General features: G+C 43.0%; 1 protein-coding gene across 6 annotated transcripts; it reads left to right on the forward strand.

Moving 5' to 3' along the window:
• Positions 1–1035: 1035 nt before the first annotated feature.
• rnf165b (ring finger protein 165b) lies at positions 1036–13844 on the forward strand. 6 transcript variants are annotated; one of them, XM_047592039.1, is made up of 9 exons: positions 1036–1266; positions 2252–4923; positions 5069–5399; positions 5513–5641; positions 6418–6547; positions 6727–6831; positions 7159–7254; positions 7749–7852; positions 9942–13844. In XM_047592039.1, exons 2-9 carry the CDS (start codon positions 4818–4820, stop codon positions 10057–10059), a joined length of 1119 nt encoding a protein of 372 aa, XP_047447995.1. In that variant the 5' UTR covers positions 1036–1266; positions 2252–4817; the 3' UTR covers positions 10060–13844. The 6 variants fall into 6 exon arrangements, with proteins under 6 accessions (XP_047447995.1, XP_047447998.1, XP_047447997.1 ...); XM_047592042.1 differs by having other exon boundaries at positions 7162–7254; XM_047592041.1 differs by having other exon boundaries at positions 2312–4923.
• Positions 13845–14035: the final 191 nt, after the last annotated feature.

Here is a 14035-nt window from a genome sequence, read left to right on the forward strand (position 1 = left end):
GTTGCACTGAAGAACTTCAAGCAGCCACAGAGTGTGTGACCATCCTCACAATAACTCTTCATTAATTGTATTTACTATACTGTTCAGGTTCATTGCATATATATCTGACCCTGATCTTTATACTTTCTGTAAATTGTTTTATTCTGCAAGACCTAATTTATGTTTTTACACTTTTATTTTTCTTGTTTATTTAAGTGCTTTGTCTTGTACCATTGAGCAAAGTGGCCAGAGTCAAATTCCTTGTATGTGCACACATACTGTACTTGGCCAATAAAGCTGATTCTGATTCATGTTGACATGATCTACGCTTCACTATACACCTGGATGGTGCCTGCCTTACTGAATTTAAGGGCTTCCATCAGTATTAGGTCCACCCATGAGAAGAAATTAAGAGGACGTTTTTTTCATCATGCACTTTGAGAGAAAAGTCAAAAATTTGGGAAAAAAGTCAGAATACATTGTTATAAAGTAGACCACAGTGCATCTACGCCCACTTTCCTGACTCTGTGGGCGGATAGGGACACGCCGCTGAGCCTTGGAGTTTACATCCAGTGTGTGGCAATATCCTTGGCAGTCCAATATAATAATCAGCAATACAACTGAATAAATAACCACAATATAATTGTTCATTCTTAATATTAGTTATTAATCGGTGTTACCAATTTGAAAGTTTGAAAGTCCACTTTATGACAATGTACTTCGACTTTATTGTCGAAATTTTAAATTTATCCTCGAAAATTCCACAATTTTTTCTCAAAATTTCAACTTTTTTTTCTCAAAAATTTCGACTTTACTCAAAGTGCATGATGAAAAAAAAAATCTACCTCCTCCTATTTTTTTTCTCATGGGTGGCCCTAATTCTCTTCCTGCCTCTCTACCGCTTTTTACTTTTTTTTAGAATTGATTTGTTGTCACAAAAGTATTAACATTTTATATGAAAACGGACTTGGTATCGATATTTTGATGTGAAGATCGATTCTAAAAAAAAAATCACACACGTCTACATCGGAAGTATCGATGTTCCTGGATCGATGCGCACATCCCCTCAGACAGCCGTTTGGTTTGGTTTGCATGTAGTGTGTTAGCTAAGCCGAGCCGAGCCGAGCCAGCAACAACCAGCCGCCTGAATGTAGATCCGCATGGGCTACTACTACTACTCTGTCTCTCGAAATAACCCAGCGGAGTCATAAATTAAGGATCCCAGGATGGTGTTAGTGCATGTCGGATATCTGGTTCTTCCCGTATTCGGCTCAGTAAGAAACAGAGGTACGGTATTACTGTTCATATCGATCCAAAACATGTGCCCTGTTTATCTTAATATTCACTGCAGCTGTTGGCTAGCTAGCTGGGCTTAGCTCCCCGTTAGCTACCTTCAAAAAAAAAAATTGACGGTCAAATCATTCGCGAAACTTTCGGCAACGCGACAGCGGCTTTTGTTTGTATTCGTCGCGGATTAACACAATCCACCGAATAGTGTAGTTCCCCGTGTGTAATTGTGTTTAATTTTTTTTTTTTAAAAAAGAAGCAAAAAGCCGTCGCTACAGATTAGCAAACTGTCTCGTTGGCTCGGGCTATGTCTTGGAACGGAAACATTTCTCACAAAGGCCACATGCACGGGGCCGCACAGTTTAAAAAAATAAAATAATAATAATAAAAAAATACTTGCACAAGTATTCGCGTTAGACGACGTTAACCCGATGTGCATTTTATTCGTGCATTTATCGTTTTAAGTGCACACTACGATGCATTCGCGCTTTCAACCAAGGCTTTAGTGTGTTTGCACCGTAAAGGGGGAAAAAAAAAGCACCGCAAAATAGACGTAGCCTTTCCAGGCAGTCCGCTTATCTGTGCCTGGATGATGTCATTTGAAGATCATCTGCTTCTGCCAACCCCTTCGCCGTTTTATTTTATCTTTATTCCTCCTCTTCCACTATGCGAATCCACTAATTATTATCCGTGTCAATTGGGCCCCGTGTGTTAATCGAGGCACGGGAGAAGCTGATGGACGATGTCCGAAACCCATCAACGTACGTGTCGCCTTTTTCCCTTTATTTGCTAATTGGCAATTCAGCAGCTGTTTTGTCTGAGGGCTGCCGAATTGCAAAAAAACAAAAACAAAAAAAAAAAAAAACAAGAGTATGCGGTCAGAGTTAAAACAATGATAAAGCTACAGTGTATCATTAATTTCATAACAGTGGCATCAGTGATTTCATTGTGCTTTTATTTCTGTTCTTATTTCCCTGTTTCATAGTATGGAGGCTGGCTCTACATTCTGCATTTATCAGATCTTTGTCGTCCCCCCATTGTGTAGCTAATGATCATCTGCTGCTGTGTGGTGTGGCGTGGCCTCTGCCTGTTCTCTGCATTTAGCTGTATTGTGAATCCCTTCTTCATTTCCTCTTTCCATCAGAAGACGACATTGGTATTAAAAAGCACCCCCCTTTTCCTCCCTTACCCAAGATGTATTCAGACTTTCCATGTTAAGCAGACTAAAACAATAGCTAACACCTAGAACAGAGCACCTTTTTTTTTTGTCTTTTTTTCTGTCAAATTGCTGTAGCACTGAGTAAAAACATTTTTTTTTTTTAGCTCCTTTTCTAGATATCAGTTGAATGTCATTGTGTACCTCCCATCCAGTCTTGATAGACAACATGCTGTAAATTCCTGTAAAGTGGATACATTTTGCATGATCTCAAATACTGCACTGCATTGTTGAACACCAGAATTTGGCTCATCTTCCTTCTCTTCACACAAGGTGCAATGTACACGATCAAAGTGACCTAAGAATCAAAAAAAAAAAGAAAGAAAAGAGCGCGAATTGGAACCCGTGCGCGTGTCATTCGTATAGTTAAATCCAACATTTCAGCAAACGCTGATCATGTGATCACTTGTAATGACTGAAGGTACACTGCACCTGCGCACAACAACCCGCCATAACTGTCTCCATTTTTTTGTGTAATCCTTTTGTTCCCTTTTGCAAATTTCAAGCTTTGAATCACACTGAATTGTCTGGGCCGTTTGCCCTCCTCCTCCTCCTCCTCCCCCCCCCCCGTTACGAGCAAATGAAGCTCTGAACATTGAAGTAGGAAAACATGCTCACTGGTGGTTCATCACTTCCCAATTTACCCCACTAACATAAAGACCAAAATGCTATCCATTTCACAGGGATGCCTATTTTTCCTGCACTGCTAAAGAGATCCTCTATTAGTAATAACGTCTTTATTGTTTGGTTGTGGTCTCTCTTTACCTTTTGTTCTGGTAATAGTACTTTCAATGCATGGTCACATTTATGATTCATAATTTTTTTGTTTATGTTTTTTCTACATTGACTAGTGAAAATCCAATGTAATCTTTCTGTAGTAAAGATGTACCCTGCTGTACTGAAATCATGTGCTGTAGCCAACACGTCTGCTCATTGGATGCCGCTTTTGTTCTTTTTAACCCTATATGGAGCATGGTGGGCCTTGCCTTCAGTCTATGTTGTTTATTTTTGTTGCATGGATTTATACTATTATTACAAAAAAACAAGAAAAAAAAACACAAAAATCCACATATACTAATATTTTTCAATAAAGAATATAGTGTTTTTCCTAACCTTCAGTGTGCTTCTTGCTGATTTCCATTTATTGTCCTCCCTCTCCCCCTGTCCCCTACCTGCCCCCCCTCCCCTTCCCCTTCCCCTCCCTTACCCTTCACCCCCCAACCACCCACCTCCTCTCCCGCTGTGACAAAGATAGACGATTTCCACGCTTCCTCCATCACAGGGCCCCGAATGAGTCTATCTCCTGTCATTCATGGTGATCGTTCTTCACTGAGATGCTTGAAAACGCAGTGTGCAACTCACAGTCTAGACTTCAGCCTTTGACCCACGGCAGCAAGGCCACCTCTTTTTTTTTTTTCTGCCCCCGGCGACGCTGACGAACTGTCAAGCTGGAAAATTCTTCCGTAAAGTCGTACTGCTTTTCTTTTCCTGGCTGCGGTTCAAACCACACTGCGTTTTTCAAGCGTGCTCCTAGTAAATGCAATGTAGACTTTTGCCTATTTCCTCATGATTTTTCCCAACAAAAAAAAAAAAAAAAAAGAAGAGGAAAAAATTCCACTGTTTAGATCAGAAGCCGTCATCACATTTTACACTTTCAGAGTTTGCGTCTTGTTTGGAACGGCTCGACCTCGATGTGCAAACTTCAGAGCATAATAAATTGAACCTCGCTCTGCTGGAGGCCTGCTGCGGCCTCTTTTTGGCAGACGCTTCCTCAAAAAGTTCCTAATCAAAGCCAAATTTGTCATTGCAAATTCTCAGCTGTTCCATAATTTGAAAGGTCCTTTCAAGCTTAAGCACGGTATCAAAACCATATTGCTCCGCAGCACAAGCTAGCCTGTCTTTTTCTGCCTGTTGAGTCTCGACGGCAGTCTGTCCGCTGCTGTTGCCAAATAGCTGCGGTTGGAGCGAGTTAAAAAACATTCGAGCTATTTCCTCTCAGCTCGTAAATGTTCATATGGGAGAAGAAATGCAGAGCTGCGCTAGATGTTTAAGACACACAAGGATGAGGTAGATTTCAGTGAAGCGCGCACATAAATGTGAATTTATTGTGCGGCTTCACTTTTTTTTATCTAGAAGGAAGGAAGAATTCTTTAAGGTTGTATAGAAAGAAATGATTTAATGTATTTCTCACAGGCAGCAAAGTAACACTGGTTTTATCTCTTGAGTGCAAGATCTGAGCTACATTGAAGATCCGTCCATGTACTGATAGGAGGTCATCTGTTCTCAATCAGAAGACCAGGAGTCAAACCAAGACTCGGATATTTCAGTTTAAGAAATGAGAGCGCGTGCTTTGCGTGCGGCGCCAGAAAGGGGTTTCATTTTCATGGTATTTGTGGTAACCATCATTTTCCACCCCCCCACAGAAGTGTTTTTCACCCTAGGTAAGAGGTAGGGCTTCATTAACATGCTATATCACACACACACACACACATACACAGTGACACCACATTTCACCCACAATTAATTCCAGCTAATCTCTCCCCTCAGGTGTCTTGACAACTTCTCCTTCTCCCCCCCCACCTGCAGGATCCCATTTCAACCGGCAACAGCAACAACAGCAGCAGCAGCACAGCCATGCTACCTCTTGCCGGCACTTCCAGTTAGGTCCTCAGGCCCCGCTGACCATGGACTTCCCCATGCCCCACCCAGGGCAGCCACAGTCAGGCATTAACCCCCACCTGGCCCCTCCCGGCCACCAGCATGGCCCTCCGCTCCACCCGCCCCTCAACCCCCTGCCCACCCCCCAGTTCCAGGACATCCCCGCCCCTCCCTTCCTACCTCAGGCATTACACCAGCAATACCTCCTCCAGCAGCAGATCCTCGAGGCCCAGCACCGACACATCCTGCCACCGTCCAGGTTAGGCGCAAGAAGGATAAAAAAAAACCTAGCTGATTGTTGGTGATTACAGTTTTTTATTTATGTGGCACAGACGTATTGTGTTCAAATTGGTTTGTTGTTTGTGTCCGTAGACGCACCCCAGAGAGAGTTCCTCACCAACCCCACAGACTGCGGCCCGGCTACGAGTTCGCTCCCCCTCTCCATGTCCCTCCTCAGCCTGTGGTGCAGCAGCCCCGTTACCTGGCCGAGGGCACAGACTGGTAAGGGGTTCGTCCTGATCAGCCACAACATTAAGACCAGAATAGATCTCCTGGGAAACTTTTGCTATTCATGTGGATGTTGCACAGACATGCAGCACCTAGATCAGACCAGACACCAGCACCATAGCAACGACTCTGCTTGATGGCAGCAGCCATCCCCAGCAGGATGCAACCTGACACACACATAAAAAAATATGAAAAAAACAGCACAAGGTGTTGACCTGGCCCCCAAATCCACTCCATCCTTAACTGATCTGAAAGTATCAGTGGAATGCACAGACCCTCAGAAGCCCCACGTCTAATCCCTGATCAGTCACAACTGCTCTGCAGGGATTTGGTGAAGGGAGACCTACACAGTATTTGGGAAGCTGGTTATAATGTTATGCCTGATCAGTGTAGAGTAGAGTCACAGCGCCAGTGTGATCCGTTGATGTATTTTTGTTAGAAGAGTCCATCGTCATGTTGTAAATGCAGGTCTTATACTAACAAATGTGCCAAAATGTATCAAACAATGTATCGTAAAAGATCATTTTAACAAAAGTTCCTCTGCACCAGACTGGAGATAAATACTTTCAGATACATGTGAGATGTAAGATGAGTAAAATTATTTAAACCAGTGCAGATTAACTGATGCTGAGTAAAGTTACGCCAAGTCAGTTTATGAAGGAGAGAATACGAGGTCCAACAACAAACATATGCAAATGTACCCATTTTAGTTCCAGAAACACTTAAAGTATGAGTTGTGTGCCGCTGCCTTATTGTGTTTTTCTGTCTAGGGATCTAAGTGTAGATGCTGGGCTGCCCCCACACCAGTATCACATCCATCCGCTGCCGCAGCACTATCAGCACTACTTGACCTCTCCTCGGATGCACCACTTCCCTAGAAACAATGCCTCAACACAAGTGGTGAGTCCCCCCCCCCACCCCCGCCTCCGCGCAATCCATCACGTCTGACTCGATGAACTCTCCTCTCAGTTTCTGAGATTAATCTCGGTACCCGGCAGCGCGGGATGACCCGTGTCCCCCGTTCCCTCTGATTTCTGCCGCAGAGCTGACGCCAGCTTCTTTTATCTGTCATCTCCCAGGTCGTCCATGAGATCAGAAACTACCCGTATCCCCAGTTGCACTTGCTGGCTCTGCAGAGTCTCAACCCCTCCCGCCACGCGTCTGCGGTTAGAGAGAGCTACGAGGTTTGTGCGCCTCCTTCCTCCCTCTCCTCGGCAGACACGCTAGTCCACGCTAATTTATCAGTGTTTTCTCTGTGACCAATGCTCTGGACAGGCTTGAATGTGTAACTGATTTCCCTCTTTCCAATTACTCTCGGTCCCAGATGCCTCAAAATGGTCCAGCCGCCTTTAATCTCATGATTTTCATTTCCATTTGAGCAAGACGCACTTGTCCTCTCAGACAACTGCTCTTTTTCTGTTCCTTGAAGCACCGATTTCATTACATTTGCGTGATTTATTGAGTTTATTTGCGCTGTGCAGCAAAATTAATATGATGTTACTTTGTCAAAGGAGCTATTGCAGCTGGAGGACAGGCTGGGCAGCGTAAACCGTGGAGCGGTCCAAACTACAATCGAGAGATTCACTTTCCCTCACAAGTACAAAAAGGTAAGGCTGGAGACTTTACCTTCTAGCCAGGTACAAAGATCCTTTTGATGCTGTCTGCATCGGGCAGGAAATAAGTTGGGAGGAATGTGAAAGAAGGGAATAAAGATGGGTCAAAAGGCTCAAAGAGCGAGTGCATGAGTGGAAGCGGCGGTCTGGACTCCCACGGCAGTTCAAAGGTCAAACTAATTTCCCTTAGCACATTAGTGAGACAGGGCTGCAGCGTGCACAGTTCAAGGCGAGGGATGACTCATCCAGCCGTCTGCAGATATGTGCGCGTGAAATGAATTTTAAGAAACGTCTACGCCGAATATGACCCAAATACTCTGGAAACAGTGTCAGATTATTCGGTGCGTTATAAGAGAGAGGAGAAGTAATTGAGTCATTTCCATTCAATGTCTATTTTTTGACGGATGCGATTAGGTGACTCAGAGACGCCCGCGCCATAAACGCAACGCACATTAATAATTACGGGTCTGTGCGGTTATCCCCCGCAGAGAATACCCCAGGACCTGAAGATGTGTCTGGATGACGAGGAGCTGGACACTGATGAAAAGTGCACCATCTGTCTGTCGATGCTGGAGGATGGAGAGGATGTCAGGTATCGTCTTTTGCCCTTTTTTTTTTTTTTTTTGCGGTAAATGCTGCCTTTGCAGAACATAAAACTGCACACAGTAGTGTCTCTTCATGGGCTATATATATACATGGGATTAACCTGCAGTAAACAGTTGATAGTTTGGCAGTGTCGCCCTGTTTTTTCTGTGATTTCTGACTCCTTTTTTTTTGGGTCAGACTTTCACCTTCCTCTCAGGATAAGCTGAGCTCAAATGTGACTAATTCAACTTTCAATGCGTTTCCGGCTCCTGCCCGGCGAGCCTTAAAATCCTCGCAACATGTCTCATTCGTGCATGATATTTGTTTTTACGTCCAGCCTCTACAATGCCAGGACCACAGCTGTTTGAGTTCTCACCAGTCAACACTTTCCCTGCTGATCAGACCTAAGAGAAACTGATTATAAATATATAATGGCCTCAGCAGTCTAAGCAGTTTTTAACCCTAAATTGCTTCAAAGTATCAGGTCGGAAAATCCTATCACGGGATTTCTTCCAGCACCTCGTCTCAAAAATACCACCCGGAGGCTACATTAGCGTCTCACTAAATCTTATGTTGTGGGTTCAGTATTGTGATCTGTCTCAGTGGCGAAGTGACAGAGCCGTGAAAGAAAAAAGGAGGCAAGAATAAACAGTAGGTGAGTCAGAGGAGCAAACGGAGCAGTGGATTATTGTGTTTAAACTGGCGTGTGCGCACACACAGCCTCAGTTTGATTATGTTGCTTTTGTCGTCTGGCGACTTGACAATAACTCTTGAGTAAAACTAACGCGCCTAAATCACAGACGTCCTTCTCGCAAAAGGTGGGATGTAAATTTTTAGCGGCAGTCTCAGTTTCTCCAGATAAAATCAAATGTGAGCAGTGAAGCGAAATTAGATCTCAAGAGGTCACTTGAGACGCATTCAGGTGTCAAATGTGAACCGCAGCCAGACAACTAGATCTATTTTAGACACTATCTGGATGGCGGGTGGGACAGGAGCCATGAATCACATGAGCTGAGGAACAGCAGTTGTTTTAGTCCCAGCTCTTTAAAACCCGCTTGTGTTGTTACGACTTGGTTTACTGACATAATATATGTCTAAAATATACAGGGCCACTTTTTTCTGAATACGTTACATTTCTGCTCTGCCTCAAAACTTAGTGGATTTTCAGAGGAGTCCTCAAAGTAGACAAAGTACTGCAGTACTATAAGAGAGCCTTTGATTTCGAGACCAAATCGGAGTCCCTCTGTGTAGAAAAGATAAGATTCAGATGAGTCTCAGGTGCCTTTCAGTCCCTCCTGCATGGAGGAGGTTTAAGACGACTCGTACCCTCCACAGGAGTGATCCACCAACAAACATCCTAGAGATTACCCAGAGTACCGTCTAAGAAACTAAAGGCCTCTTTCTCACCGGCTAATGTTAACGTCCGTGAATCCACCCTCAAGAGAACACTGAACAATAACAGTGTGCACGGCAGAGTAGCCCCGCCCCTATCGCTGCTCAGCCAATCAGGAAGCAGCAGTTGCACGGCCGCTCAACTGTTGCTCATGCATTGAACCTGTGTATTATTTTTACAGCTTAATGTTAACGCAGAATGATAATAATAATGTATATTTATAAATTGCACTAGGCTGAGTTTAATATAGAACACGTATAGTAGGTAGGGGGTCCCTGCTTAATAAAAAAAAATAAGTAACTTATACTGATAGTGATTTGACTGACTGACTTTCTGTCTGTTTAGTTGAGTGAACCCTCAAACAAACGAGGTAAAATTAAGCATTGAAAAAAGTCATTTACTTTAATAATGCAGCTGTATGACACAGATCAAGATGCAAGAGAACTATGACTGAATATTATCTAGCGGTGAATTATTAAATGTAGAAAATTATAGAGATTAAATTATAATATTTAGCATAATTATGGCTTTCCAGTAAAAATGGCTTGTCTCCAGATTTGGTCATTATTTCAGATATATGTTTAAATACCTCCCGGATTGAAATAAAAAATGTGTAAAGATGTGTTTTTTTGTTTTGTTTTTTTGGCATCTCTGAAAAATACTTTGCTCCAAACCCCTAATCTTGTCTCTTCCGTCTCCTCAGGAGGTTACCCTGCATGCACCTCTTCCACCAGGCGTGCGTGGACCAGTGGCTGGCCACCAGCAGGAAATGCCCCATCTGCAGAGTGGACATTGAAACCCAGCTGACCCCCGACAGCTGATAGCCCCTGTTTGACACCTGCAGCTTGGGAATCTTGGTCTTGTTAAATTCTCCATCGCCTCCCTCCGGGGTGGGCGGGGGGCGGGGGGGGGGAGGGAAGCTCTGCCAAACACACGCCCCCCCCCCTCCTCTTCCCGTCTGCATCACTCAACGAGCCTGCCTTCTGAGACAGCTGTGACAGAGGGATCAACAAAGCACACTCACCTACAACACAACGAGGGACGGGGGTTGACGCACAGGAAAAAAAAAAAACATAAGTAAATAAAAAATGGTTGGCTGCAAACGAAGGTCGCTTGAACGGACTTAGCTGGATGTAAAAGGTAGGAGCGTATGGACAGATGTGCTGAGGCTTCGCACGACTCCCGTCAGATTGTGCGCCCTGTGTGCGTTTCTCCATACGGCCGCAGACAGAGAGACAAACAGAGGACGCTCTGACCTCCAACCTCCCCAGCTCAGTGTGATGTATTAAGGCCATTCCTCTGCCACTACATCCAAACCCTCTCCTCCAGGCCTGTGAAAAAATCCTTTAAGCTGCACTCTGCCCAAGCCCCTCAGCACATCTGTACAGAACATTATCAAATGATTAGCATGAGGTTGTTTGGTGTGAACTCTTGTAGCTGAACGCTTGTGGTGTAATGGAGTATAGTACTGAATAAGTATTTACAGAGTAACAGTGTTGTGTAGCAAGCAAAAAGCCTTTTGAGAAATATGTCTGTGAGAAATAAACGTGCAGAGAGGGCGAACACGGCTCTAACGGTAAGAATATTCAGCGTGTGTTAAATCATAGGCAACGAGAGAAAGAGATAGTTGTGTTACAAAATTTGAAACAAAAAAAAAAAAAAAAAAAGGCCAAAAATCCCTCTTTCTTGTCTAACACGGTTTTGGATTTCCAGTTAGTAGATGCCATCAGAGTTGATGCTAAACCCGCTAACTGCAGGCATGGCTTCCAGTGATCTGTGTAGTGTCGTAGTCGGGCCTCTATAATCTAGAGCAGAGGCCTCAGATGTGCATGCTGTATGGCAGGCTTGGGCTGTGTCGTTAATATTGTGGAGCAGTAGAAACAGGGACTGTGTCTGTGCATGTGAACAGTATATTATGACTCCGATGATCCCACTCATTCATAGAGGAGGACGAGAATGCACCTGATACCCCCTCCCTCCCGCCTCCCACTCCCACTCCCCCCGCCACCCCCTCTCATCCCGGGAAGACCAAAGTTGCCCTTAGACACTGATCTCGGGCCGGCGTGGCGTTTTTCTCTCCTAATAGTTCGCGGTTAGGATTCAAAGAGCCGCTAGCGACGATCCGTGTCTAACGGCAACTCCCCTCCGCGGCCTCGCTCACAGCATGATCGCGATCGCGAGAGGCCGGCATGGGCTTGAGGATGCAGTGCCTGAGTCTTGCCGTCGGAGCGAATAAAACCTGACATTTCTATTACCTATTTACCAGAACCTTATTGCCTATCGAACAAGCACATGTGATTTCTATATTCAGTGAATCGCCTCTGTTGTGTTACCGGCTCCTTTTCATTTCAGTCTGAGTTTCTCCCACCGTTTTCGATTCGAAAAGACTGTGTCTGGTGTTACAGGGACAATACAAACTAGTTTGCCTGTGATATGTGCTAGAATGTGTATGATTGTCCCCCCTATCCCCCCACCTCCACCCCCACCTCTCTCCCCCATGGTAGTCGTGTATGGTATTGCTAGAACAACTGTGATGCGTTCAGTGATAGAAGCTCTTTTCTCTGTATCATGCATGAACCATGTTGGCGTAGTTCACTTGAAGGAGGGTGAAAGGGAGAAAAAGCCATCCATTTGAAAAATACCAAACAATTGTTCTTAACATTAATTTTTTTTATTTCGATTGTCTTTTTCTGCCATTTCTTTTCTTCTTCTGTACTTTTTTTTATTTTATTTTTTTTATTTTTTTTGCTCACATGCCAATTTGGACATGGTACTAATATGCCGAGTCCTTGTCCATTTTAACCATAGTGAAGAAAAAGCTGCAATGCTGCAAAAACATATTTATTGTCGTTCTAATGTAGCTTGTGTTTTGTAAATGCACTATAATATGGAGTTGCCTGATTCATTTTGGTTTTGGTGGTGTGGGTTCTTCTCGTCTTAGGTTTTGTGTTTCTATTCAGTTCAAGTATTTTCATGCTTCCTTGTGTATTATCGGAGGGTAACTTGACTGTTTGTGTTGCGTTTTTAATTTTTTTTTTGTATGAAACCTCCATCCAAAAAACTACAGATGGATGAAAATGGAGGTTTGCTAGTTCACATAGAATGCTGTGATTAAAGATGCCTTAAGTATTTAACAATCATTATTTATTACTAACTGTAGCTAGCTAGCTATTGTGGTGGAATATTTAATGTCTCTATCTCATAACTTTGCAATTTAATCAATATATTTATTTAAAATAACACAAAATATTAAAAAAAAAAGAATACCTCATTATGCATTGGTCGGTGGGGATGCTTTTGCATGCCGTCTGTGTTTTCTTTTTCAAAAGGAGGAAAAAAAAGAGAGAGGGAGAAACTTGTTGAAAAGTCGACTGAGGGGGTGTTTCCTAACGCGTTTTCTTGCCAGCATGGTGCTGTTGATCTGGATTACATTCCATTCATGTCATCTCTTGATTTTAAACCTTTAAACCTTTTTTTTTTTTTTATGCTTTTTAAATCTCATCCCTGCTTTGATCCGGAGCAGACGTTAGGGTACAACCCCAAGTTTGTCTTAGCTTGCTTTTTTTTTTGTCGCGCGGTACTGCTTTGCTCTGTATAATCAAGTCATATTTCATTTAGTTTTTTCTTTTTTTTTTTTGGGACATTATTTGATTTCGACCGCGTTAATCACGTGTTCACCATATCTGGATCTCAATTTAGTGCTTATTGTTTTGGAACCCACATAACAAGCTGTATTACTTGTTCTTACGTATTGCTGGCGGTCGCTTTGTGTGGGATTTTGGGACGTATCTAACATGCTAACTTGAGCCATTGATCTTATCGAGCAAACTTCTGGTGTACTGTGGTTATACAATATAGATGTTTTACACCTGGGTATAATAAGCTAACTACGTTTTCGGTGTGCATTTCTTATTAATACTCTACTAATCCTGCAAAATTATTATAACATGTATTGGATTGGAATGACGCTGGCTGGTCTTACTATTATTATTTCATTTCGTGCTCTCACTGGCCTTACCCCATGCCCTCCACAGTGTACCCCCATAACTCCAGAGCAAACTGGACAGTAGCCATAGTATTAACTCAAGCTGATGAACCGGAATGAACAGTAGAACTTAAAGCACAAGCTTTTTAATGCATGTCCTTCTCAGGTTTTCCTATGTGTATGTGGGAGTAGCTCTGTAGATGTGTTTAATATGATGCTGTACCTTCTTGAATATTTCAGATGTTTCTTTGCTGCTGAAAAAAATGTTGATTATTAACCTGCCAGTGAAAAAGGGAAGTGGCCATCTTTGTACAACACACTGCTGTTTTGCTGTAACCGCGCAATGTTTTATGATCTTGAGTATTTTATAGAAAAGTAGAAGTATGTATCAATAATATGAAAGCAATAGCTAAATCATAATGAAGAATAACATGATCAGTGAATATTGTGGAAAATCTTTAGATTCACTCTGGGTGGATTTTGTACTGTATTTATTACTAATGATGATGCAAAAAGTTGCATAGCTTAACCCAAACTGTTCTGTCTCTTTTTTATTTATTGTCTTGTATATGATCTTTTTGTATGTGTTTTTCAAATAAACTGCCTAAAATGCTGAGAACACGTGCAGGTTGTGGTGTTGAATGTAAGACTTACACGAAGTACGCTTGTATTTAAGACATTTTAAGACCTAAAATTGGGATTATCAGATTTTAGACTTTTTAAGACTCTGCAGAAACCCTGTTAAATCTCTGCGAGGGGAGACCCAGAGCACCCTGAACCGAGGCTGTCGTTTGCGGCACTGGTTTGATTCC

This window comes from Mugil cephalus, chromosome 8 (genome assembly GCF_022458985.1).
Source record: "Mugil cephalus isolate CIBA_MC_2020 chromosome 8, CIBA_Mcephalus_1.1, whole genome shotgun sequence".
NCBI lineage: Eukaryota > Metazoa > Chordata > Actinopteri > Mugiliformes > Mugilidae > Mugil > Mugil cephalus.